At 46.5% G+C, this 27,205-nt stretch overlaps 1 protein-coding gene across 6 annotated transcripts in view; it reads left to right on the plus strand.

Annotated features, from left to right (window-relative positions):
* The window catches only part of LOC149327683 (V-type proton ATPase 116 kDa subunit a 1-like), a 633,463-nt gene that overhangs the window by 157,986 nt on the left and 448,272 nt on the right, over nucleotides 1–27,205 (plus strand). For all 6 annotated transcript variants that reach the window (XM_089562560.1, XM_089562563.1, XM_089562561.1 and 3 more), the window contains exon 2: nucleotides 8,477–8,555. In XM_089562560.1, the coding sequence (XP_089418686.1) occupies nucleotides 8,477–8,555 (79 nt within the window). The remainder of the gene's footprint in view (nucleotides 1–8,476; nucleotides 8,556–27,205) is intronic.

Consider the following 27,205-nt stretch of genomic DNA (forward strand, 5'->3'; position numbering starts at 1 on the left):
AACGGCAATTTTAGGAATAAAAACACTCTGGCGCAGGTACCACGCCGGGCTCTCTTGCTCGCCAGTTTCATTCTGCGCTGAAATGCAGATAAGGTAGTAGAATGACCGAGCCAAGCATATCCCCCTGGCCGCTTTGAACGGGTACAGGCTTCATTCACGCCACGGCTCCAAGTCGACTCCGTACAAAGGCTCACGACGTAAAACTTTTCGCGGGCATCTTCCGCGTGGTGCACGCCAGAACAAGTCATTCTACCTCTCGCGTCACAGCGGTTCAGCCCCTGCGTTGCATGGCCTGCCCAGTGGCGTGAGCGTAGGAAGGCGCGAGAATTTTTGTATGATAACTCTTTGAGGCAGTGCTCTTTGAAGCTAGGTCAGGGGGGGGGGGGGGGTCTTAGAACACGCAGCTACAAAAAAAAGAAATTCAACGAAGAAGATGACACATGTGCAGTGTGTGGTAGATCTGTGGAAACAATTGAACACCTCATACTCAAATGCGATGGTATCCATCCGATGTCGACGCAGGCACGGTCACTCTTCCCGAGGCCCTAGGGTTTAAAGATAGCAATGGTCATCTAAATAAATATGCAGTGGAAGTTAGCAAAAATCGATTAATTAAAAGGGATTATTGGGGAGACATGGGAAAGGCCTGTGCACTGCAGTGGGCGCAGCCAGGCTGATGATGATGAATGACTAATAACGCTTTCTCGGCCCCCGATTTGCCATTTTGACCGATATGGATGACAGGCTTCCTTCAAACGTAAAAGAACTTGCCAAGGCTATGGCGGATTTCAGCACACAATTGTACGCATAATGAAATGAAACAGGACTTGCAGAAGGTGACTCAACCCGAAATGGGGTCTGTGAAAGCACCCATGGACATTATAAATGACAAGCTCGAAAAATTCAAAACTGAAACCGCCAACCTCACGACGACCCTTTTTGATTCTAAGGCAGCAAACGCAGTTGTCTCGATAATGAAGCAGAAAACCTAAAGCAGGATATAACTGAACTACAACTGTGCAGTCAGAGACACAAGATAGAATTGAAGGGCACCTGTCAGGCTGCAGGTGAAGATCTTAATTCAATAACGAAACAAATCTGTCGTAATTTAAAAACTCAGTTTTAGGAGTGACTTTGAAGCAATACACCGTTCTCCTACAAAAGCGGATATTAAGCCCAAAATCATTTTCAAATTTGCTTCCTAAAAGGTCAGCGGTTGAGCACTGAAAACGGCAGAAAAGCAGAGGCTGGAAACTAAAATTTTTGGTTTTGAACACAGTGATGTTCTTATTAACGAACACTTCAGCCCTTCGATTGATTTCCTGGTGGGCAAAGTGTGGGAGCCAAAAAAGAAAAAGATTGCAAACTGGAATTCTGGAAGCTATGCACCGTCATGCCCCGCTAATTGTTTTATAGAAAAGAATGGCAAGTTGACATGGCTAATAGGTGGGAAAATCTTGTCGCGCAAGACAAACATCAATCACATGTCCTGCATGTAACATGTAGCGAAGCTCTCGTTCAGGTAGTCTAAAAGCGTGGCTGCTTCAACTCAGGAATTGGACGCTAAATGACAACAGACTGACAACCTATGCATTTTTACTCAATATGCTAAAAATGTTTGGCCAGTTTACAGTACATTTATCGCAGCACACGTTTCAATACGATCTTATCTCTCTAGCGGAAACCTAACTAAAATAAGAGTTGTCCTGCACACTTGGCTGCAAAAGCAACCGCCTGTGGTCGCTCATTTGGTCAAAAAAACATAGAATCAGATATCTCCTCGATTTGTCTAAGAGTTTCAAATCCCAAGGAGCACTTTTTATTGTTTTCAACACTGCGGGGTTTTTAATTAGGGGGCGATAAACACGTTTCTCCTGTTTAAGCGCGGCTGACACAGTTCAAAAGGTGGTGCTGGTGCCCACCCTGTGGTCGTGAGCGCACGGCGGCGGGGCTTGCTCCCAGGGAACAAAGGAACGACACTCTGGCTGACGCTAACAATTGCTACACCGACAATAACGCCAGCTAGCAACAAAGGATCGAGGTCGTCCGACTCACCAGCACGGTTACGAGCGAACGTTCGCCCACGCCAGGGCGAGAGGCCGGACGGGACGGGGCGACACCACGAGGTCGCCCGAAGAGCGGGAAAATCCCGAGCCGAAGAGGCCCGCTTCCCCCGGGCGCGCCGACCATTGTTAGTTAAAGTAACTGACACGGCTAAGGAGGGTGCACTGCGGGGAAGGGAACCACAGGGGACGAGCAAAGCGCGTCCCCAGAAGACTAATGCCATTGTAGGCGTAGTGTATTGACCGCCAAATTTGCGTAGATGCCGGTTCATATCTGATACGGTAGCAATTTGGGTCTCTCTCGTATCATAGAAAAATCCACTAGTAATAGTTGGTAACTTTAACATCGATTACGTACTTTTGGTTGAATACTTCAATGCGAGAACGCCATCGATATCAAACTGGGGTCTCTCTTCAGTCTGCGCGTGTTGTGTAACCGTGCCACCAACGTATGTACCTTGAACACTGCCGAGCATTGTTAAAGCGTTCTGTTCCTTCGGTGTGCACATTTGAGCGCAGACTGACCTTGCCAGCGCATTGTTTCGGGATGACTGTACATATGTTCGACATCTGCTAGAAAGCGTTGATTTCGAAAAATTCTTTGATTTTAATGTTAATATAGGATTGCTTACTTTGATAAGTACTATTTAAGAGGCAATTACTAAATCTACGCGAGAGTACACGCGGCGCAACTTTGAACATGTCCTTGGATTAAGGATGACATAATAGCAAAACTGAAAAAAGGACTCATACTACCATAAACTGAGACAGAAAAAAAACGAACACATATTACTTAGAACAGTTTAAGTATTAGAGAAATAAATGCATGGCTTTGATGAGAAAATGGAAAAACATTTATCACACTAGCCTTGTTACTTGAATTGGAAGGGACTCTAAACAAGTATGGAAGACGAGAGGTTATAAGAGCAGGGTGTGTTGCTGGGCAAGTTGGTTTGACATCCTGAACGTGCAGCGCTGGCAGACGAGGGGCAAAGGAGAGACGACACAGGGCGCTTGACTAGCAACTTCGAAGGAGGGCGATCCGCACCGTACCCATTCATACCGAAACCCGTGGTTGCAAGTCAAGGCAACTAACAACAAATAAAAGAGGGTAAGCGCACACAGTACAGAAGCAGGAAAACCCAGGAAGGGTTCAGTCATTCTTGTCGGCCAGCTGGTACACCGCTGAGGACACAAACAGCAAAGATCGGCATTGAAGGGGGCAAGGGGGAAGAACAACACTTGGTGAAAAAGGGAGATTACACGCGCCGCGAGTCCTGTGCAGCTTGGTGATGACAGAGATAAAAAGATAAAAACGATAAGATGCGAAAGGCAACGACGCGAAAGACATTAAAAACTCAGAAGACGGTGTGAAGACGCTCATAGCAGGAATGAAGTGAAATGGTGGCTGAAATGGGGGAACAATTGAGAGTCTAAAAGCATGCGATGAAAGCCTACTGAACAAACACGGCCTAAAAAGATGCGATGCAAGCCAACAAGGAACACGGCTAAAAAGTGGGTATGAGGGTAAACCATAAAATCGACCTAAAAGAACAAAGATGGCTAAGGCAAAGAGAGGAAAGAAAGCTAGAATAAAAGAATAGAAGTAGTGTCCCCAAAATATTTAAAAGAGAAGTGGCGAAAGACTTCGGGGGTGACAATGAGCCGCGTAAGGAACCAAGGCGCTAAATTACACTAACTGGGAAAGAAACGCAAACTCCTTTTCTAACAGGGCTACTGAGGGCGTACTGACGCATACGTCTTGTTGCTTGTTGATGAAACGTGCCTCAATTATTTCCCGATTGAGTTGGTTGCTGCTCTTTGCGAGAATTTTGTTCTTTTTTTTAAACATCGGAGGGCGCCGGCGACAAGGACTGCAGTCAGGAACGTGGACGGCTAAGTTGCTGGAATTAGCTTTGTCTTCGAGCAATCTCTTATTAATACATCGACCAATCTGGCCCTGCCGCAAGACAAAGGGATTGAGTACACAACTCCTACGCTGCAACTTACGAAGGGGTCACGGTGCCTAACGGGGCATTCGCGAACTGTTTCACCGGAACCGTTCACTCTCCTGCAGAGTCTAGAGAGGCGCTGAGGGGCTGAAAAAACAGCGTCCACTCCTATACTTTTCGTCCAATCTTTTTGAGGTTGTGGGAAACCTGTTGGACGTAGGGAATAACAGCGAGTTGAGTTTCTTGTTGCGTTCCCTTGTATGCGACCGGGAGGGGGGGGGGGGGGGGTTGCAACAGTTGCAAAAGTGGTCTCAGTAAATAAAACAGGTTATCCTTACAGCCCTTCTAGCTACAGGCCAATAGCTATGTCGAGCGTGATCAATACGCTGTTTGAGAAAAAAAGAATCTTTGCTCAGCTAAATACTTTCTTGATGCCAACAAAGTAATTTGACCCCAGCCGCATGGCTTCGTCTCTAACACATCTACGTCCGCAGATGTAATCATTTTTTCAGTACTTAATATATCTGCTTATCGTAAGCGAAGCTTTGTAGTAGGCCTATTTGTAAGCATTAAAGGGGTTTTTTACAGTATTGCGGACTCTTCTATGTTAACGAAAATCCAGCAATATTTCATACGTAACACGGTTCTACATTTTTTCTCTGCTGCTTCTTATCAGCGCATCAAGTTGTCTTTCAGGAGTTAGTCCAAATATCGAAGTGGCGCACGACAGGGTTCTGTTTTTTGGTCTCTATTGTTGTTTCTTTTTTTCAATAACTTCCCGAAAGCACTGAATGCTCGAAGGTTTTTGTGTACGCAGATGCCACTGTACTTATATTTAACTGAAACTCGCTTCCGGTAATAGGAAAAGGTGCAAAAAACGAACTACCACGAATTTTAACTCGGTTTCGCAATAACCACTTAGAAGAATGGCCTGAGGGGCGAGTTGGTGCATGATGAAATGATCAAAATTTGACCAGCGCTGCGACTAGGAACAAGAACAGAGAAGGAAGGACAAGGACAAGCGCTACTAACAACTGAAAGTTTATTTGAAAAAACACAGATTATATGCACACAACTGACAACCCAAAGCGCCTGCGCTTCCCGCAAAAGCACGCAAAAGAAAGTTAAGAATCTAGATACAAAATTTCGCACTCATGTAAGTTTACAGATGGTGTGCTCACGCACGTGTCGCTGTTCTTGTGAATGTGATAGGCTTCACACAACTCCCTAGTCAGCTGATCTGGATGTCTGAATTTAATCTTAGCCCTGTTAAGCAGTGGAAAGCATGCTTTTTTATTAGACACCTTGGACCCACCGGGTTTGTTCAGATGACAATCTCTGTAATGAAGGGACACTAGGGAGTTGTGTGAAGCCTATCACATTCACAAGAACCGAGACACGTGCGTTAGCACACCATCTGTAAACTTACATGAGTGCGAAATTTTGTATCTAGATACTGAACTTTATTTTGCGTGCTTTTTGCGGGAAGCGCAGGCGCTTTGGGTTGTCAGTTGTGTGCATATAATCTGTGTTTTTTCAAATAAATTTCAGTTGTTAGTAGCGCTTGTCCTTGTCTTCCTTCTCTGTCCTTGTTCCTAGTCGCAGCGCTGGTGAAACTTTGAAGATATACCAACTGGCTCAAACCACGATTTTGCTCCATGATGAAATGAACGGCGGCGCAAAAAGGACACTAACAAGAAAGGGGACGCCACATGCGCCCGCTACCAACTGTTTATTGCATGGAAAGGTGGCATATTTAAACACACAGCTCAGGCATGACACTCATCGCATTATCGCTCCGAAGCCAACACGTGGAAAATTACAGCAACATCAGGATAACAGACAAGAAACCTTTAACCTCTGCAGATTCTGATAGCAGAAATTAGAGGAGGCCAGCTCGTAGCAAAAGCAGTCAGAAACCATACACCGAAAATAAAAATAAAAAGTAAAAGCGGTAAAAAAACAAATGACAATCGTAGCAAAGGCAGAGTCAAACGCATTAAGCAAAAACAGTCAGAACCCAAAAAACAAAACAAAAAAAAACAAAAAGGAAAAGACAAAAAACAGTAACAAAATTAACAACGCGCCTAAACAAACAACAGACGGCCGCTAGAAATGCAGGGCTGAAAAGATGCACAGTACATGACGTCACAAAAAACTGTCAAGAAAGGACACTTCATTTCTACGGAGGGATACCGAAGAGTCGCTAACACAAGTGCTTAACTTCTTTTTGATCATAAAAGCATCAAGAATTTCACGTGCCACCTAATCGCGACTCCTGCCCAGAATCCTTATCCCGGTAAGCACTGGCTCACACTTGCAATCTTTACAATGTAGGGGCAAATTCGACCCGCCTCCGTTTTCTAACGACTTTTCATGCTCACGTGTCCTGTCGTTAATGCAGCCACCCGTCTGGCCTATATAGACCCCCCGCACGTCAGTGGGATTTCGTACACCACTCCGACGGCACAAGAAACGAAATGTTTGCCGTGCCTCTTTTCGCACATGGCATTCTTCTATTGGCTGATCCGCGAGCATAACCCGCTCAGCTTTTTTGGCGCAGAGAAAGCAACAGGGACGTCATACCGGCCAGGAACCTTCTTCAATCTGTGCGCCACTCGGTGTATATAAGGGACCACTTGTGGTCGCCTTGATCCCGGCTTAGGATGGGATTTTTTCTTCTTGCCTTTCATTTTTTGAAGGAGGGTCTGCGCTACGCTGCAAACAACAGAACACGGGAAGCCAGCCATTTGAAGCCTTTCGACCTGATTGTTGAAGCCATGTGAGCACAGGACTTAAGCAATGGGGACTCGAGGCAAAGTGAAGCGATCGCCCTCTTGATTGCCTTGGAGTTCGCCGGTCCGTACGGAAGCAGTTCCTTTTTTGCTCGTGGGGAATACTTCCAATAAACGCGCCCTTCTAAAAACTTGATATTAGTATGTAAAAACTGCAAGCTGGAAGTTCATGAGTAAAAGCCAGCCCTTTTCCCTGTTGTCTGAAAACAGAAAGATTCTTTCCACTGTGCTGGGGAGCGTCAAAGCAGAGTTAGTACTTTTTAGTACCACCAAGAAGTCGTCCACGTATCTGAAAATTCGCAAGACTTGGCCACTGTCAAGGGAAGACTGAGCTAAAGTGCTGTAAATAGTTGATAAAAATATAATACACAATGCAGGGGCGACACAGGAACCGATGCAGATGCCTCTTCTCTGCAAGTACATTTTTGTTTCAAAGGAAACAAACGTAGACCTTAGGTAAAATTCAAGTAGTGATAAAAAATTGTCAACACTTAGTCCAGCTGAGTTCTGAACCGCTTTGCACACTAAAAAAACAAGTATGCGACTTTTTATTCAAAACACGGATTTGTTGATTTAAGTAATTTTTTTGCTGTTATAATATTTTTTTTTCAAATTGAGCTGTTTACTTTCATAGAATATATGAAGGGAGCCAACGAAAAAGATTCAGGGGGGCACTTTGTTGACCTAAAGTGCGCTGAGGCGGAAGCCTCAAGCGCAGTGTTGCTGCTTGTGCCACTGGTGTGTGGCTAAGCTTCGCCCCTAAGAGTGGAACGCGACAACGTCTTGCAACGCTGCCAGGGAGTCCACAGAACGCCATCGCCCGTTCGGCTCTACGGCTTGCTCGTCGGTAAATTGCTTTTTGGGGAAAGGAAATCTATCACTCTCTCGCATATCTCGGTGGTAATCTGAACCTCGCCGTAAGGGAAGGGAGGAAGATGGGAGTGAACGAAGACACCGTATTCACTAGACGCGCCCTTGTTCATTCCAAGCTTGTATGGCGGAGTGGTTAGCGTGCTCGTCTCGGAATCCGCAGACCCTGGTCGTTATGTTAAAAGAGACTTGGCATTACGATGATTTTTGTACCTTTAATATGCCAGAAAAGAGGAGATTCTGGTAGGACAGAAACCCGGGCAAGTTGGTACGCTCTCGTGGTGAATCTACCAGCGCGAAAGGCAGGGATGAGGGAGCAGACAGAACGATCACGCTGTCTTCATTCTCGTCCCTGTCTTTCGGGCTGATAGATTCACCGTGAGGTCATATCCTATCTAAATTGGGAATTCGAACGTGGTAAAGCTATTTCCTTATTAATAAGACCGCGAATACAATGTTGTCTACTGCCTGAATTTTGTTGTTTTCCAATTTATTGGAGATGATTTGTAAAATTGCTGTTTCTTACATAACCTACCTACCTTATCTACCTAACGTACGTAGCCTACCTTAGCTACGTTACCTAACCTGCCTACCCTACCGTAACTACGTTACCTAACCTACCTGCCTGCCTGCCTGCCTGCCTGCCCGCCCGCCCGCCCACCTATCCACCCCCCCTCTTACGGGAAAAGGAAAAAAAATCGCATGATTGCCCTGCGAGCATTGAGAGCTTGGGTGTATGCGACGGCGCATCGCGGCAGCGCATGCGTGCCTTCATGTGCGCATACCTCTCTTGCAGTTGAACCCTGACGTCAATGCCTTCCAGCGGAAGTTCGTGCGCGAGATCCGGAGGTGCGACGAGCTGGAGAGAAAACTGAGTAAGTGCGTCACTGCGCCTTTTGTAGTAGCGTGAGCTACACTGGCCGAGGTTGAGCAGTTTCGCGTGGCTCCTGGAGAGCCGTGCTGCGCATGCGCGAGGAGAAAGTGACGTCACTCGCATTCCCCTTCCTTAAAATGATCGGAGTGTAAACGTATAAAACGCCACCGCCCATGAACACAACGAACACCGACGGCCTATGGCGTTTCTGGCACAACTTTGCCAGCCCACATTTCTCTCTCCCCTCACCCCACGTACGTATAAGCGCGGTTCAGGCGTCCCAGGGCGCCATTATGCGCACTTCCCTTCCTTAAAATGATCGGAGTGCAAAACGTTGTCAAAGCCAACGCCAATGAACACAACGAACACCGACGACCTATGGCTTCAATGTCACGTTGCTGCCACAACGTTGGGAATGCCAACGCATGCAGCTCACATGTGTCACTACCGCCACGTAGCTTAAAGCGTGACTGAGGTGTCCACTGTCCCAGGGTGCCAGTGATGCGCCTTTCCTTTGGTTTCGAAGCTCCCGCTCTTGTTCGGTTTCGTTGCTTAAATCGCGACTAAGGTGTCCACTGAGCCAGGGGGCCCGTTATGCACCTTTTCTTTCCTTCGCTTTATCTGTTTCGGCGCAGCTCCGGGGCGGCTGAAGGTCGCTCAAGGTCAAAGCGACGTGGTCGGCGAAACTCGCGGAACATGCCGTAGTAAAGCTTTCGTTTTTTTGATTTATCAAATACTGCCGGCTGCCCTTCGGCGGCCAAGGTAGGAGGGGGTACAAACAAAAGACAATAAAAATACACTGTTGGCGTTCACATGAAATTACAAAATGAACAGCCCCGCCGCGGTGGCTCAGTTGTTACGGCGCTCGGCTGCTGGCCCGGAAGACGCGGGTTCGATCCCAGCCGCGGCGGCAGAATTTCGATGGAGGCGAAATTCTAGAGGCCCGTGCACTGTGCGATGTCAGTGCACGTTAAAGAACCCCAGGTGGTCGAAATTTCCGGAGACCTTCACTACGGCGTCCCTTATAGCCTGAGTCGCTTTGGGACGTTAAACCCCAATAAACCAAACCAAACAAAATGAACACTATTCATAATCAAAAGAACAACATCAAACGAAGTTAAGCAGTACATGGTAGATATGCTGTGGGGAGAGCACATATGAGCAGCAAGAACTGTGATGAAGCCCGAAGAAAAGACGTGCGCAAGCAAATACACGTTAAAAAAAACAAGAAGACAAAAGATACAGTAGAGTTCTAGGCATCGCTTTGCCAGCTATCGGAAGGAGCACTTTCTGCAATGCTTATGTGCGCAAAAAATGAAGCAACGATATGGCGCATTATGTGACATGATTTTTTGAGCAGTTAAAAATGAGTCGATTGATGGCATGCTCACTATTTCAGGTGGAAGTGGATTCCATTCTGCTATGGTTCGCGGGAAGAAGGAGAAGCGGTGCGCGTTAGTTCTAGTTAGTGGCATAACAATTCGTTTCTCATGTTTGCATCTGGTTAGTCTGGTTTTGTTAAACTGTGTGTAGGTGCTAACATTCATTTTTGTTCTATTGTTGATTACGCTATGAAGCACTGCACTGCAGCCGGTGCATCCTGCGTCTTCTTTCGAGTGTTGGAATGCCGTTTCTGTCCCCAAGATTACTAACAGATATATGCCCCCCATACGCGTTGTAGATGAATCTTATCGCTCTTCTCAGGACACATTCAATGGCATCGATATCTGATTTAGTGTGTGGGTCACAAATAATATCGCCATATTCCAATAAATGTCTTATTAGCGATGTGTATGCCACTAACTTGGTTTCAGATGTGCAATGTATCAGGCGACGTTTCAACAGCCAGAGGTTCTGAGAAGCTGCCGAAACGATATGCTCAATGTGGCTTCTCCAGTTTATAAGAGTTGACGTAATATGTATTCCCAGATATTTGAACTCAGCGACGGGTTGAAGTGCGACATGGTTTATTTTGTGTGGGTTCTTTTTGCGAGTTAGGGTCCTTTGAGTGCATTCGGAGATATTTGGTTTCATGTGCCACGTAGCACACCAACTATTAATTAAGTCCAACAAGTTATTCAGGACGACTTGGTTAGCCGGAGTCTGTATCCTTAGGTACACAAGGCAGTCGTCGGCAAAAAATCGACAGCGAACTGAAAAATTAAACTGCAGGTTATTAAGGTAGATAAGAAAGAGTAGCGGGCCAAGTACTGAACCTTGACGAACCCCGGAAATAACTGATGCTAGATGCGAAGGAATATTATGTATCTCAACGTTGTGCGAGATACGCTTGGATACAGTTCTTGATTTGGTCATTTTTTAGGAGACTGCGTACAAAAGAGCAGAAAACTTAGCTAGTTGGTTCATACTTCTTGGTGGGAACAGCCGAAATAACAAAACGCAGACACAGAAAGGAACACACAGAACGTAGACGAAGCTACGTCTACGTTCTGTGTGTTCCTTTCTGTGTCTGCGTTTTGTTATTTCGGCTGTTCCCACCAAGAAGACTGCGTACCTTTGATAATAAGTTACTATGGGATACTCGGTCAAAAGCTTTTTCAAAGTCGAGGAAAACCATGTCAGTTTGCTCACCTTTGTCTAGTAGCTCCATCAGCTCATTTGTCGTGTGAATAAGTTGAGTTACCGTCGACAGACCGCGGCGAAACCAGTGCTGAGCGCAAGAAAAGAAGTCATTAGCTTCCAGAAACGAAGATAAGTGCTTGAAAAGAATATTTTCCATAATTTTGCGACAAGATCACAATAAGGAGACTGCTCTATAATTTGTTGCACTGAGTTTGTCGCCTGAGGCATGAATAGGTACTCTTTTAGCAGTTTTCCAGTCTGTTGGAATTTTTGCTTTCCGCAGACTTTCATTAAATATAACAGAAAGTTGCAAAACGCACCACTCTGCGTATCTGTAGAGGAACGTATGTTGTATACCATGTGGCCTAAAGACTTCTTAGTGTTCAGGTTAAGTTTGGCTGAAAATACACCTCCCTCAGTGATGATGAGATTCGGCATTTCAAAACCAGTCTGATCAAATGCATTGACGTTGTGATTACAAGGAAGATACACGGACGAAAAGTAGTCGTTAAACGCAGCAGCTATTGAATAGCTGTCAGTTTCTTCAGAGGCGTTAATTGTTAGCTTAGATACACGATCTTTTTTCTGAGTTCAATACCTCCAAAATTTTCTCGGGTCAGCATTGAGGAAATTGCGTATACGAATGTTCAAAAAGAATGTTCTTGTGTCCCTGTTCCTGCGCTGTTTTTTTTCTCAAGATGTACCAACTCGCTGAACTCGCCGTTTTACTGGTTTTTTTTTCTCTAAAAAAGAGCAATCAGACAGTTTAACCTTCGAGCGCAGTTCACTGCGCAAGTACTGAATGTTATCGCTGCCATTTGTATTGCCCGAACGTGATAGACGTTTTACGCGGCTCTTCAAGTGAAGGATTTCACGCGTAATCCACAGGTTATGCCTTGTCTGCTTTGTGTGTTTCATTGGTACAAATCTTTCGAGGCATTCGTGTACGACGCTCTTAAAGAAAATCCACAGCTGATCAACTCTCGCAGTTCCAGCTGCTGGGTTGTGCTCAAAAGTATAGAAATTTCTTTCTAAGAATTCGAGAATGCTTTCGTCTGGGGCGTCCTTGAAATTGAAGAATGACTTGGAAGTCTTTGGGAACACAGAATGCGTCGTGTGGCTTGTGAAAAGAACAGTTTTATGATCCGATATTCCGGCTATTTATTTATTTATTTTTTATTTATTGATACCCTCAGGGTGGGAACATTACAGAGGGGAGTGGGTTATTACAACGATGCTCGCCAAGAACTTAAGAATGCTTTCATGGCTAAAAGGAAAGCTTTGAATGGACCTGACGAGAAGCGGTACATCTGTGAAAATATGACGTCTCGGTCTAAGAAGCTGCTTACATTTGCTAAAGAATGGGCGAAAGGAGCAGACTACAAATTTGTGTGGCACACAGGCGGCAAGGTTCTCGTGCGCAGGGCTCCAGGTGAAACAGCCACAGTGATCAAATGTGAAAGTGACTTGGACGCTCTACATTCGTAGACGTCCTTTCCACTTTGTAGCTTTCTGAAACTTTCTCTCCTTATGGACAGCTTGCAATCTATACCAAAAGAACAATGGTTTACTCTTCATAACTTGGGTTCAAAACGACTGAGCTGTGTTCATATGAATGTCCAGTCACTCAATAAGAAAATTCCAGAGTTGGAGGCCTACTTTGCTGGCATAAACATACACTGTGATGTTGTTATGTTTAGTGAAACATGGTATAATGAAGATTCTGAGGTATTTAGATTGCCCAATAAAAACACATTTTATTTGAACAGGGCATCAAGACGTGGCGGAGGTGTTGCAATGTTGATAGATGACTCTATGAAAACTGATTTGTTATCTGATTTCTGTTCCGTGACCGATGACTACGAAATGCTCTGTGTTGAAGCCAATTGTTTACTTTTTGCTACATGTTATCGGCCCCCTGATGGAGACCATAGTGCATTTTTCAATTTTCTTGAGAAATTTTTTGTCTTTGCAAGTCAGAATAGGCAGAGAGTTATAATTGGCGGCGATCTCAACATTGATATCAAAGGTGCTACTCGCAAATCAATTGACTTTGAAAGACTACTTGCATCCTATGGATACGCGAATGTTATAAAATCTGAAACAAGGATAACTTCCACGTCAGCTACTTTACTTGACCTTTTTATCACAAACTACGATCTGCCATGTGTCTCCAGTGCCGTACTAAGCTGCTGTATAGGTGACCATATGCCAATATGTATGTCCGTTAAAGCACCCGAAAGAGCACCGAATACGAAGAAAGCATGTATAAACTTGCAAAGCATCACTGAAAACTCTCTAGAGGCTTTCCGCATCGACATACAAGGTACTTGCTGGGATACCGTCTTTTTACAACATACAGCACAGGAGGCTTATGATACCTTCATAAGTCACTTTGTGACAGTATACAGGAAACACTTTGTCTCTAAAGAGCAAAAAATAAATAAAAAGATTCGGAAGCCTTGGGTAACCAATGAGCTTTTAAGGAAAATTAGAAAACGAGACAGGTTGTATGCGAAATTTCTAAAAACTCGAGAACCCTCACATCTCAAATTGTTTAAGACCTTCAGAAATAAGTTAACCAAAGAGTTAAGAATAGCAAGAGACGCGTATTATATTCAGGAACTTGTATCCTGTACCGGACAAACGGCTAAACTGTGGAACAAGGTAAATGCTCTTACAGGACGGAAACAGAAGGGGGAACAACCACAAGAGATTTCGTTAAATGGACGCTTAGTGAGAGACCAGGAGCTTGCTGATGCATTTAATCAGTACTTTGTAACAAAAGATACTGACCAGAATGCTCGTCCTAGCAATGACCTCACTGCACCTAGAAACAATAATTCCATTTTTTTCGCGCCAACTGACAGTGAAGAGGTGTGTTCCATTTATCTCAACCTTAAAAATTCACGCAGCTGCGACATGGACGACCTACAGATACGGCCTGTTAAATATGCCATACATGAACTCGCCCCTATACTGGTGTACATTTATAACATGTGTATCTCTTGCGGGGTTTTTCCCGACAGAATGAAAACCGCAAGAGTAATTCCTATTTTTAAAAAAGGCGACAAACAGAATATAAAAAAACTACCGTCCAATATCGATTCTCCCCATTTTTTCTAAAGGTTTTGAGAAAATTATCCTCAATAGGCTGTCTTCATTTTGCAGTAAACACCAGCTTATAACCGAAGCACAGTATGGATTTCAGAAAGAGAAGTCCACAGAACTAGCGCTTTTAGATCAGAAAGAGCACATATTAAGAAACTTTGAAAACAAGCTTTTAACTCTCGGTATATTTGTTGATTACACTCAGGCGTTTGACCATATCAACCACAATATTCTCCTCAATAAACTAGAATGGTACGGCGTAAGGGGCACACCTCTCGCTTTATTATCTTCCTACCTCAAAAACAGGCACCAATTTGTCTCATTAAGCGAATTCAAATCGCAAACCCAGGGCATAATCTCAGGTGTACCACAGGGAAGTATTCTCGGGCCGCTACTTTTTAACATTTATGTTAATGTTATAGTATCGATTTATCAAGAAGCAAAATTTATAATGTACGCAGATGACACGAGTATTTTTTTATCATCCCGCAATTACACAGAATTAATAAGAATGGCAAATGAACTTCTCGGGAGACTTTCGATTTGGTCGAAAAAAAATTGCCTACAGGTTAATTGCAGTAAAACAAAAGCAGTAATTTTCCGAACTCAAGGAAAAGAAATCCCACAGTACCGTAATATACTGTTCGAGTCTATGCAAATTGAGGTTGTTAACTCAATTAAAATTCTTGGTGTAACCTTCTCCAGCAGCCTACAATGGGACGAGCATGCAGATTCAGTCCTCAAGAAGCTAAGCAGTACGGTTGGAATGCTAAGTCGCAATCGACACATTTTTCCTACTTTTGTTAGAATACTTTTGTATAATGCCTTGTTTGCCTCGCACATTAACTATGGTCACTTAGTATGGGGTACAACGACACAAACAAATCTTAATGATATATTAATCATGCAGAAAAGGGCTCTACGTATCATTGCCAATGTATCCTTTACGGAACACACTGAACCACTCTTCGAGAAGTATAACATAAGAAAGATTCACGACATTTACACATACAGACTTCTGCGGGATTTTTACTATAGCAGCAGGAAGCATAATTTTACGTTAGTGAAAATCGCGAACCTGCATCAGAATGTACCTGCCTACACTACACGCCGCACGGAAATATGGAATATTTCGAGATACAGAACTAATTATAGCAAACAGATGCTTGAGAATAATTTACCAAGGTAGTTAAATTCCCTAATTGAAATGGGTATCGACATTCTAAGCATGAACCCGTCAAACTTTAAAGCCTTCATGCGTTCCTATACTGCATAAAATGTAATATATTTTTGTCTTTATTATTTCTTTAATACCTCTGTCTCTCCTTCATACATATTTGTGAATGTTTCTTTGTTTTGTTTTGGGCTTTCTTTATTCACTTCTTGTGTTCTGATGAGCTGACTGCCACCGCCGCTCTGCCAAGTGTACACCAGGATGCAGGACCGGTCAAGCCTCCAGGAGGCTTTTTGCCTGCCATCCTCGACATTATATCTGTATGGTGTAATGTTGGAATAAATATTTGAATTTGAATTTGAATATATACGAACACTAGTAGCTATTGAGTAGCCCAATCCATACATTCTTGGGAAGCATTTGCGCCGATGACGTACGCCGGTAAAGCTGAACAGCGGCTGTCAAAACCTGTCAGGCGACATCAAAGTTTGTCGGAAGCTTTCTTCAGAGCCTGACGACAAAAATGTTTCCCGGTTAGGCTTAGGCACTCTCGCTGGTAAGCGAGTGTGCAAGCAGTCGTGGCTGCACTTTTTGAGTTTGTTCGTTTAGTTCTATGCTGCGAAGGCACTGCAAACCCCCTCACCGCTGTACTTCTTTGCATGAGTTGCCGGCGCCGTGGCTCAGTGTCGTGCTCGGCTGCTGACCCGAAGCGACGCGGGGTCGACCCCCTTCCGCGGCGGTCGAATTTTGATGGAGGCGAAATTCTAGAGGCCCGTGTTCTGTGCGATGTCAGTGCACGTTAAAGAACACACTACGGCGCCCTTCACAGCATTAGACGCTTTAGGACGTTGTCACGTAACCAATCACTGCGTCCGCTCATGACGGATACCGTGGCGCCGTGCCTGCCTGCCTTCTGCGCTTGAGTGAGCAAGGCTTCCTTTGTTGGCGTCACGCAGCAGCCCCGATGTGTTCACTCGGCTTCCAGCTGCGCCGCAAACGAGAGCGACCAATGGGAACGACCCCTCCCTGAGTGAGGCGGTAAGACAACGCCTCGCGGCAACTGGAGCAGGCGGTTCCGCGGAAGTGAGGAAAGCGGCTTGTGTTTCTACAACTCCCCATTTGTTAGTTTAACGTGGCGGGGATGATGGGATTCAAAGGAAGTCGTCATCAGGCGATGATTTTGGGAGGTTTCTTCGTGAATCAGTCACTTCTAATGGATTTTTCATGCTTTGAAAAAAAAATTAAAGGAACTCAGTTAAATTTCTCCTGGAATAAGCCTACTTGGCACCTACGAATCATCAAGACGTTGCAGCGTACCATCAATTGTCGTGCAGTCAACATCGTCCAGACGGAAGCTCGACCGTCAGCATGATTTTGTTGCGCATGAAGCCATTCAGAGAAGCAGCTGAGAAAATACGATAATTTGGTTTCAGACTTGTCTTCAGCTGTGCACCGCTGAGCAGTGCGCGATGGATCGTTTGGAAGAGAAGTTTGACATCACTACGGGGAATCCTCGACATGTGATGCAGCAATATGACAAAGGGATCCCAGAGTTTGTAAATAATGGTAAATAATAGTAATACTTGGCATGTAAACAATCCTCCGCGCTGCTGTCATACCCGAAAAAACAAATGCAGCATAATTATACGAAATCCGGAGACCTTGATACTATTGCCACGTATCATTGTAGTGTTCGTTCGTTCGCGCAAGGGCGCAGAGAAGGGGTGTTATCATTTTTGTTCGTGACGCGAGAAGCGACCGGACCAGTCTCGATTGATCGCAGCCATGAAGAGCTGCATCTACGTGTTTCCAGATAACTCTAGATGATCTCGACCTGTTATCTCGAAGTTTCGTTGCCGGCTTTAAATTGAGCGATGCCTCGAGCAGCGCGCATTCGTAGTTCGACGACTGACGAGCACGTCTGTTGCTTACGCTGCCGCCGAGTGATTCAGTTCTTTTGCGGGCGCAAGTCAGCCCAAATAAAGAGCTTCGTTTGCAAGTCTTGTTGGTGTCTTCCTGACCGCTGGACTGCCGTCACTACAACGTGACATCTGGTGGAGGTGCTGGGTAGCCTTCGATGTTCCGGACACCCCCTACAAGTCGTGACGCCAGCCCTCTGAGTCATTCACCGCAAGACCTGACTCCAGTCCACCACGCAAGCCGACGCCTGCTAGGGGACGCACCTGAGTTCGGGATTCTGCCGGACCCTACCCGGAAACGAAAACCAGTAGCAGCGTCCACCGTGAGCTTGCCCCAGGCGACTACTACAATCATTCTTCAGCAGCCCCGGGTGCCACCAACCTTCGACGCTTCGCCTGGTGCCGACCCGGAAGAATGGCTGGAACAGTTCGACCGTGTGGCTATATTCAACAACTGGGACGATGCCACGAAACTTAGGTACGTGTTCTTCGCCTTGGAGGGACCAGCAAAAGTCTGGTTTGAGAATGAGGAAGCTAACCTCACGAACTGGGAAACCCTCAAGGAGCAGCTTCTGAAGATCTTCACGAACGGCGTGCGAAAAGAGAGCCCAGCAGCTGCTACAGTCTCGCATACAACATCCAAACGAGACCGTTGCAACGTACACTGAGGAAATGCAGCGTCTCTTCCGGCGGGCCGACTCAGACATGGAAGAAGAAGAAAAAGTAAAGCTTCTTATGCGATGAGTCAAAGAGCAACTCTTTGCGGGCCTCGTACGAAACCCACCCAAAACCGTCGCGGAATTCGTCGAAGAGGCATCCACCATGGAAAAAACTTGATGCCAGAGCCCGCCAGTATGACCGCCAGCAGCGCTTTTTTTCAGCAAGCTGCATGGACACCGATAACAACGATAACCTGCGGGAGGTTATACGTGAAATTGTGCGAGAAGAGCTCCGACGATTGCTGCCAACGGCAACGCGTCCGCAGCTTTCACCGCTCACAGACGTCATCCGGGATGAGGTTCAACAGTCCTTGGGTGTGACGCCGACAACCACGCAGCCTCTGCAGCCCCCAGCCATGACTTACGCCGCAGCTGTGCGCCGTCCTGCACCTCGACGACGGGACCCAAGCCCCTATCGCCCTCAGCCAGCTGCGTTGGACCGCCGCCCTCTCGCCCCAACCCGCCCGTCCTACGAGCGTCGCACACAGCCGAGGAAATGCGACGAGTGGAGAACTCCCGACCAGCGCCCCCCACTATGCTTCCACTGTGGCGAAGCGGGTCACGTCATCCGGCACTGCCCATACAGAAGACTGGGCATCCGAGGGTTCTCTTACGACGCTCCACGACCCCGACCGGGCCAGCGACCAGCCGAAATGGACGAGTTTTTGCGTCGGGAAGGATGCTCATCGCCGAGCCGCCTATCACGTTCCCCGTCGCCATCGTCCCCGCGTTTGTATCCCCTAGCCGAGGTTACACGATGCGTGGACGCTCCCCGCACCCGAAGGTTAAACTCAATAATGCAGCCTCTGGAGGTGAGGTTGCTTCTGAGCGCAAGGTCAAAGATCCTCCATCGACGAAAACGCGAGACCATGCCTCAACTACGACGACGACGACGACGACGCAGCCAGACTTGAACATTATACCACCGTCCAGAGAAGTAACGTCGGAGTACGCCCACCGCAGTCTCACTGCCCGACAAAGCCGAGATCGTACACCGAAGACAACGTGCAATACGAAAACAAGAACAAGTGACCTTGAAATTATGGTCGACGGTCACGCGGTTACTGCCTTGGTGGACACCGGAGCTGACTACTCCGTCATGAGTGGGCCACTCGCTGTCCGACTAAGGAAAGTAACAACAACTTGGGATGGCCCGCTGATCCGCACCGCAGGTGGTAACCTGATTACGCCGTCAGGACGCTGCACCGCGAGAGTTACTGTAAATGGGAGAACCTATGCTACAATCTCCCTGGCCCTACAGCAATGCTCGCGTGACGTGATTTTGGGAATGGACATTCTGAATGAACATCGGGCGATCATCGACCTTCGATCTAAGTCTATCAAGGTTTCCACGGAGAACGCCGTACCTGCTGCGACGAGCGCAACTCATCACGTTGCTTTAAACGTCCTCGAAGAAGCATTGAGCGTGCCGCCCCGATCGAGTGTCCTCGCCTGCATAGGTACTGGAGACATCGAAACTGTCGAAGGCGTCATCGAGGGGAACACCCAGCTACTCCTGGATCGAGGACTGGCCGTCGCAAGGGGAGCCGCCCAAATCCGGAATGGCCAAGCCGAGGTGTTGTTAACCAACTTCACCGAAGAATACCGGCATCTAAACAAAGGTACGACGATCGCTTTCCTCGACGAGCTGGCAGACATCAGAGTCATATTTGCCCTACCCGACCAACCCGTAGAACCATCTGACCAACGCCATCAACCAACGTTTGATATCAACCCAGCATTACCGCGGAGCAGACAAGACCAAATACGCAGTCTTCTTCAAAAGTACAGCGATTGCATCTCATCAGCATCGAATGTGCGACGAACCCGGCTTGCCAAGCACCGCATTGTCAAAGACGAACACGCCCAACCACTGCGACAGAGCCCCTACCGCGAATCGCCGCTAGAACGCCAAGCTATCCGCAAGCAAGTTGAGGAAATGCTTCGTGGCGACGTCAGCCAGCCATCGAGGAGCCCTTGGGCAGCACCAGTCGTCCTAGTGAAAAAGAGACGGCACCCTTCGCTTTTGCGTCGATTACCGCCGCCTGAACAGCATTACGAAGAAGGATGTCTACCCCCTCCCCCGCATCGACGATACATTGGACCGGCTGTACAGCGCTAAGTACTTCTCATCGATGGACCTGAAGAGCGGCTACTAGAAATTGAAGTCGACGAAAGAGATCGCGAAAAGACTGCGTTCATCGCACCAGACGGACTCTTCGAGTTCAAGGTGATGCCATTCGGCCTCTGCTCTGCCCCAGCGACGTTCGAGCGAGTACTGGATACGGTGCTCGCAGGCTTGAATTGGCAAATTTGTCTAGTCTGCTTAGATGACGTTGTTGTCTTCTTCACAAGCTTTGAAGACCACCTCAGAAGGCTTCGGATAGTTCTGGAAACAATCAAGTCTTCCGGCCTAACACTGAAACGAGAGAAGTGCCACTTCGCCTACGAGGAGCTGATGTTCCTTGGTCACGTCGCAAGCAAGGATGGAGTTCGCCCAGCCTCAGAAGACGGCTGCTATCGCAGAGTTCCTACAGCCTAATGATAAGAAAGCTATACGCAGATTTCTTGGATTGTGCGCGTATTACCGGCGATTCGTCAAGAACTTTTCGCGCATCGCTGAGCCTTTGACCCAACTTACCAAGGCGGACGTGCCTTTTAAGTGGGAAATGCCGCAAGAGGAAGCTTTCAAAGAGCTAAAGCGCCGCTTACAGTCCCCTCCTGTGCCCGGGCACTTTGATGAAAACGCCGAAACCGAAATCCATACCGATGCAAGCTGTGTGGGCTTAGGAGCGGTGCTCGTTCAGAAAAATGGTGGAGAGGAAAAAGTTATCGCGTACGCTAGCCGTTCACTGTCGAAAGCCGAAGCCAACTATTCGACGACCGAGATAGAATGTCTCGCCATTATTTGGGCCACGTCGAAATTTCGCCCCTACCTGTACGGACGACCATTCAAGGTTGTGAGCGATCACCATGCTCTATGCTGGCTAGCCAATTTGAAAGATCCCTCCGGCCGCCTTGCTCGTTGGAGCCTGCGTCTTCAAGAATTCGACATAACTGTAGTTCACAAATCTGTAGTCCACGCAGACTGCTTGTCGCGAGCCCCCGTCGACCCAGCAAGCGAAGAAGACGACGGTGCTTTCTTAGGGCCATTCAGCCCGAGGACATCATCATCATCACCGGTAAGCGCCAGCAGTTTCGCACAGCAGCAGCGCTCGGATCCTGAGTTGCAAAGCCTCGTTGATTATCTGAAAGGCAAGACCGCATCGCCTCCCCGAGGGTTCAAGCGGCAACTGTCGTCCTTCGTCCTTCACAATAATGTCCTCCTGAAGAACTTCGCGTCCAACAGGACAGTACATCTTCTTGTCGTGCTCAAGAATCTTAGGCAAGAAATTATGCAGGCATGTCATGATGAGCCGACTGCAGGGCATCTCGGGATTGCTCGCACGTTGCACCGCATCCAGGAGAAGTACTGTTGGCCGCGGCTAGCTGCCGACGTTTCCCATTATGTGAAAACGAGCCGTGAGTGTCAGCGACGCAAAACGCCTCCGATTAGACCAGCCGGACTCCTGAACCCCATACCACCCCCAACTAAGCCCTTTCAGCAAATAGGAATGGACCTCCTCGGCCCCTTTCCGACCTCATCATCAGGTAACAAGTGGATCATCGTGGCCACCGACTACATGACCCGATACGCCGAAGCAAAAGCGTTGCCTGACGGTACCGCAACAGAAGTCGCAAAATTTTTTGTCGAACAAATTCTCCTGCGACACGGCGCCCCCGAAGTGCTGATCACAGACAGAGGAACGGCATTTACAGCGGAGCTGACACAAGCCATTTTAAACTACAGCCAGACAAGCCATCGGAGGACAACTGCCTATCATCCGCAAACCAACGGACTCAGAGAGCGTCTGAACAAGATCATCGCAGACATGCTCTCCATGTACATCGACGCCGAACACAAGACGTGGGACTCTATTCTGCCCTACGTGATCTTCGCCTATAATACTGCCACCCAGGAGACAACCAGGTTTACTCCATTCCAGCTGGTATACGGCAGGAAGCCCACGACAACACTCGACGCAATGCTCCCGCACGTTTCCGACGAAGACAACCTCGACGTCGCCGCCTACCTTCATCGCGCCGAGGAAGCCCGAAGACTTGCGCGGCTTCGCATTCAAGACCAGCAGCACACCGACGCCCGACGCTACAATCTGCGCCGACGAGACACGCATTACAAGCCAGGTGATCGTCTTTGGATATGGACGCCAGTTCGCCGCCGTGGATTCATCATCATCATCATCATCATCATTTTTTTTACCCTTAAAGGCCTCTGTTGAGGCATTGCATAAGGGGGGGGGGACAAAGCAAATGCAACTGAGAATAATACGTTAATACAACAAAACATAATTTAATACAATAAAATGAAAAACGATACATCACAATACAACGTTGGTGAATAATGAAGGGCGCAAGGCTGAATTAGGCGGTAACAACAACAACAACAAGAAAAAGAATAAGTGTAACTGGATGAAGTTGCGCGAAAAGTTGCTGCGACAAGATTGCGAAAAGATTGAGCGAAAAGTTGCTGCGACGCTACTTTGGCCCGTACAGGGTTCTCCGTTGCATCGGTGACCTCGACCATGAAGTCGTCCTCGACGGGACGACAGCATCTCAGCGACGCCGCACACGCCCGGAAGTCGTACATGTCGTACGTCTGAAGCCATATTATGAACGCTAAAGGACTCGAAGTTTGCATTCTCCGTGTTTATTTCCATTTTAATGCATCGAGACGATGCTTCTTTGGGAGGGGGGTAATGCCACGTATCATTGTAGTGTCCGTGCGTTCGCGCAAGGCCGCAGGAAAGGGGTGTTATCATTTGTGTTCGTGACGCGAGAAGCGACCGGACTAATCTCTATTGATCACAGCCATGAAGAGCTGCATCTAGGTGTTCCCAGATTACTCTAGATTATCTCGACGTGTTATCTCGAAATTTCTTTGCCGTATTTAAATTGAACGATGCCTCGAGCAGCGGGCATTCGTAGTTCGACGACTGATGAGCACGTTTGTTGCTTAGGCCGCCGCCGAGTAATTCAGTTCTTTTGCGGGCGCAAGTCAGCCCAAATAAAGAGTTTCGTTTGCAAGTCTTGTTTGTGTCTTCCTGACCGCTGGACTGCCGTCACTACAACGTGACACTATGAATTACAACAGCGCAGGAAACCAAATAACTGCTCTTGTTTTCCAGTGCAGCCACCGAATGGAGAATATAGCAGCCCATCATAACTTCCCGACGGCTGTGCAGTTGGAATGACGGCATCGCGCATGAAATGCGCTTAAAAGTGCCACAGTATTCGCCTACTACTATGAGCGAAGAGATTTCCAGTGCAGCCGCACTATTGCAGTCCGCACAGAAACCCGAGAGGGAAATGGCGGTTCGAGGAAGAACAAAGGGTGCCCCTCAACCTCAAAGGGGAGGTGCATCAAGTTTTCACCATCGGGGCCCACATGCTACTTGTTTTTGCAAGTTTTTGAGAACATTTTTGCAGAACCGTGTGATTTCTTAGGAACTTGGCTGTTGTAGAAAATTTCTTCTTGCGGCGGGAGCGAATCCGGGACCTGTCCGAGGCGGTGATCAGCTGTCTTGTTTGGAGTGCGCTTGTAATATACAGCCCAGCGGGTTTGTTGTTAAACTGTTCTGCGCGGCTGCCTAGCATATCTACCGATCCAATGTTGTCAGGATTCAGAACTCGAAGCCATTTATGGTTCGAGAGAGTACGGTCGCCCCGTGAGGGGGCTGCATGCGTCTGGCGGGGGCTGTACCACCTCCCCTGCCGCTTCAAGTCGATCGATTCGGTCTCGCCCCGCACCGGCTGCTCTCGTCGGCGTCTGCTGTGCAGAATAAATGCTTCCACTGTGGCAAGTTTGTCAGTAAAGCGCGAGAGCGTTGACATGACAGCAGTTTGGCAGACCGCTCAGCTCTTCCCAGCTCGGGCCTAAAACTGCGACATGACGACGAAGACACCTCAGTTACAGAAGCGCTCAAACACTCGGGTCTGAATATTTTGATAGCTGTCTAGCACCGGCAAAAAAAAAAATGCGCCATCATCTGTGTAACTGACACTTCCCTTTCTTTTTTATTTCAAAACTGAAATAGGTACAATGAAACTATGTGCAGTGGTACTGAACCCATAGCCAAGGCTAGTATCAGGTCCATCACAAAGACACCTTGCAAATGCGGCAGCTGGACAGAACCCTTATCACATAAATAAATTCAAAAATAACAAAAGCACAGCATACTCTGCGAGCATCAGTTTAATTCAAGTTCAAGTTTATTTTCCTTTCTTACAAAGGAGGAGCCGGGACTAAAAGCTGTGGTAACAGCTTGACTGAAGGTCCCGACTCCTTGAGACAGTGGCAGTACAGAAGGAAGGCGAGGGTCACATCATTTACATCTGTTAGTAATGCCATGGGTATGCGAAGCAGATCCACATTTACACGAAGCGCGAACACACATGCAAAACGAAAATCGCAATACACACATGTACTCAAAGCAAATGTTACACATAGCTAGAATATACAGGATAGATGTCCCAAACTTTGGACAAAAAAAATCGTGTCTGCTTCTTTCAGAGACTGAAATTGTCTCGGCAGTAGTCACGTATATTGTGTTTTGAATTTCTGGTAATATCAAAATTGTCATGGATTAGTTTGTTTAGCAAGACGGGAAGGTTGTAACTTAAGGACTGGTTCATAGAGTAAGTTCTTGGTGTTGGAGTGATCCAAGTTTCTTTGTATCTAGTGTTACGGCAGCTGTTATTTTCTCTCAGTTGTCCAAGTACAGTGAAGGGATTATCACGTTGTTGTGAAGAGTATTTATAGCATAATAGAAGCCTGTAAAAGTATAACGCGAAGATTGGAAGGATATCATACTTTATAAAGATATTTCTTGTGGGGAAAAGGAATGGCACATTTGCTATGGACCGGAAGGCTTTTTTCTGCAGCAAATGCAATCTATGAAGATTTGTTACCCCTGTTGTTCCCCAAAACCAAGCTGCAGTATTGGATATGAGTTAGTACTAACGCGTTGTAGAAAAACATCTTTACCCTTACTGGAAAAAGATGTCTATAGCGACCAAGTATACCTATAGCTGAGGAAACTTTCGAAGAAATGTGTTCTATGTGCGCATTCCAAGTTAGGTTGTGAGAAAAGATAACTCCCAGTGTTTTTACAGAAGTCACAAGCTCTATTGGTTGGCTGTTTAAGGCTATTTTGAGAGGCCTAGATATTTTCTTTCCCTTAGGGAGGTATAACAGAATTTGTGTTTTTGACGGATTTCGCTTGTTTTGCGTTCAACCTCGGCCTCGGAAATACCTGTGACAAAAAAAAGTTGTGTCATCCGCAAATGACACAACCTGAACATTACTAGCGCTGTAGACGATGTCATTTATATAAACTAAAAATAGCAAAGGCCCAAGAATGCTTCCTTGGGGCACTCCGCATGTTATATGGAGGGCAGGAGAGGATGCTGTGTTTATATCTAGATATTGGGTTCTGTGAGATAAGTAAGATTGTAATACCGTTAGCGCTAGGCCCCGCACACCATACCTTTCTAGGTTAAAAAGAAGAATATCGTGATTTATGAGGTCAAAGACCTTAGTAAAATCGATGTAAATACCCATGGTGAGCTTGTTTTCACTGAATGCCTTAATTATAATTTCTTTTTCAGTTAGAAGTGCTGTCTCCGTAGATCTTTTCTTCCTGAATCCATGTTGAAAATCTAGAAATAAGCGATTTTCGTCAAAATAAGAAGTCACCCTTTGATGTATTATCTTTTCGATGCCTTTGGAAAACACAGGCAGTATGGAAATCGGTCGGTAGTTTGTGAATAGGTTCTTATCACCTTTTTTAAAGGTGGGTATCACTCGAGCAATTTCCATTTCTGTAGGGAACACCCTAAAAAATATGTGCGTATATACATTTGTTGTTCACGCGGACATTCCTCGCACATCATCATCATCATCATCATCAGCCTGACTACACCCACTGCAGGGCAAAGGCCTCTCCCATGTCTCTTCAATTAACCCTGTCCTTCGCCAGTTGCAGCCACTGTATCCCCGCAAACTTCTTAATCTCATCCGCCCACCTAACTTTGTGCCGTACCCTGCTACGTCTCCCTTCTCTTGGAATCCACTCCGTTACCCTTGAGGACCAGCGGTTATCTTTCCTTCGCATTACATGCCCTGCCCAAGCCCACTTCTTCCTCTTGATATCGACTAGGATGTCATTAACACGAGTTTGTTCCCTAACCCACTCTGCCCGCCTCCGATCTCTTAACGTTACACCTATCATTTTCCTTTCCATAGCTCGCTGCGTTGTTCTTAACTTAAGCTGAACCCTCTTTGTTAGCCTCCATGTTTCTGCCCCATAGGTGAGTACCGTTAATATACAGCTGTTGTATACTTTCCTCTTGAGGGATATTGGTAAAGTGCCATTCATGCAGTTCAGGGTGCTAAGAATTCTCGCACATAGCCTTAATAAAATCATTTCGGCCCAAAATTTTCACATCCAGCCATCCTCAAAATTATATACTCAGCAAGAACACTTTGAGGGATTGTGAAGAATTACTTTTAACATCATTGGGATTTGCCATTCCATACTAGTGCACCGTTGAACTCAATGAGCCTTTTCCCATATGTATTGCGGCATACTGGTAAGTTAAAATGGTTTGAACTTGTAGCTTTAGTGTCCATTTTAGGAGTTTTAAACATACTATGGTGAAACGGCTCAGTGGATTGCAGTGTTTAAGAACTGTCTCTCGTTCTTTTAACTTATAAATAGAATGTAAAGGTAAAATATTGGCTGTCTGAAAAAGTGGCTTGCTAGGGCAAGTGCATTTGGATTATGTGATGATTCCTGGGCCTCTCTTTTGTAGTCGGACTATGGGTTCAATATATGTGGTGTATGTGTTGCCCCAAGACTCTGTGCAGTAACTTAACTGACTGTGTATGGAAGCAAAATATAATATGCGTACAATAGAGTAATCAAAACATCGTCGCGTTTTCAAGAGAATATGACATAGTAGTAATTGGTTAATGCGAAAAGGAAAATGGCGCAGTACACGAGCGGCTCCGGCTCAGTAGACG

The sequence above is a fragment of the Amblyomma mixtum genome, chromosome 10 (assembly GCF_055824585.1).
Source record: "Amblyomma mixtum isolate Tamu chromosome 10, ASM5582458v1, whole genome shotgun sequence".
NCBI classification, from domain to species: domain Eukaryota; kingdom Metazoa; phylum Arthropoda; class Arachnida; order Ixodida; family Ixodidae; genus Amblyomma; species Amblyomma mixtum.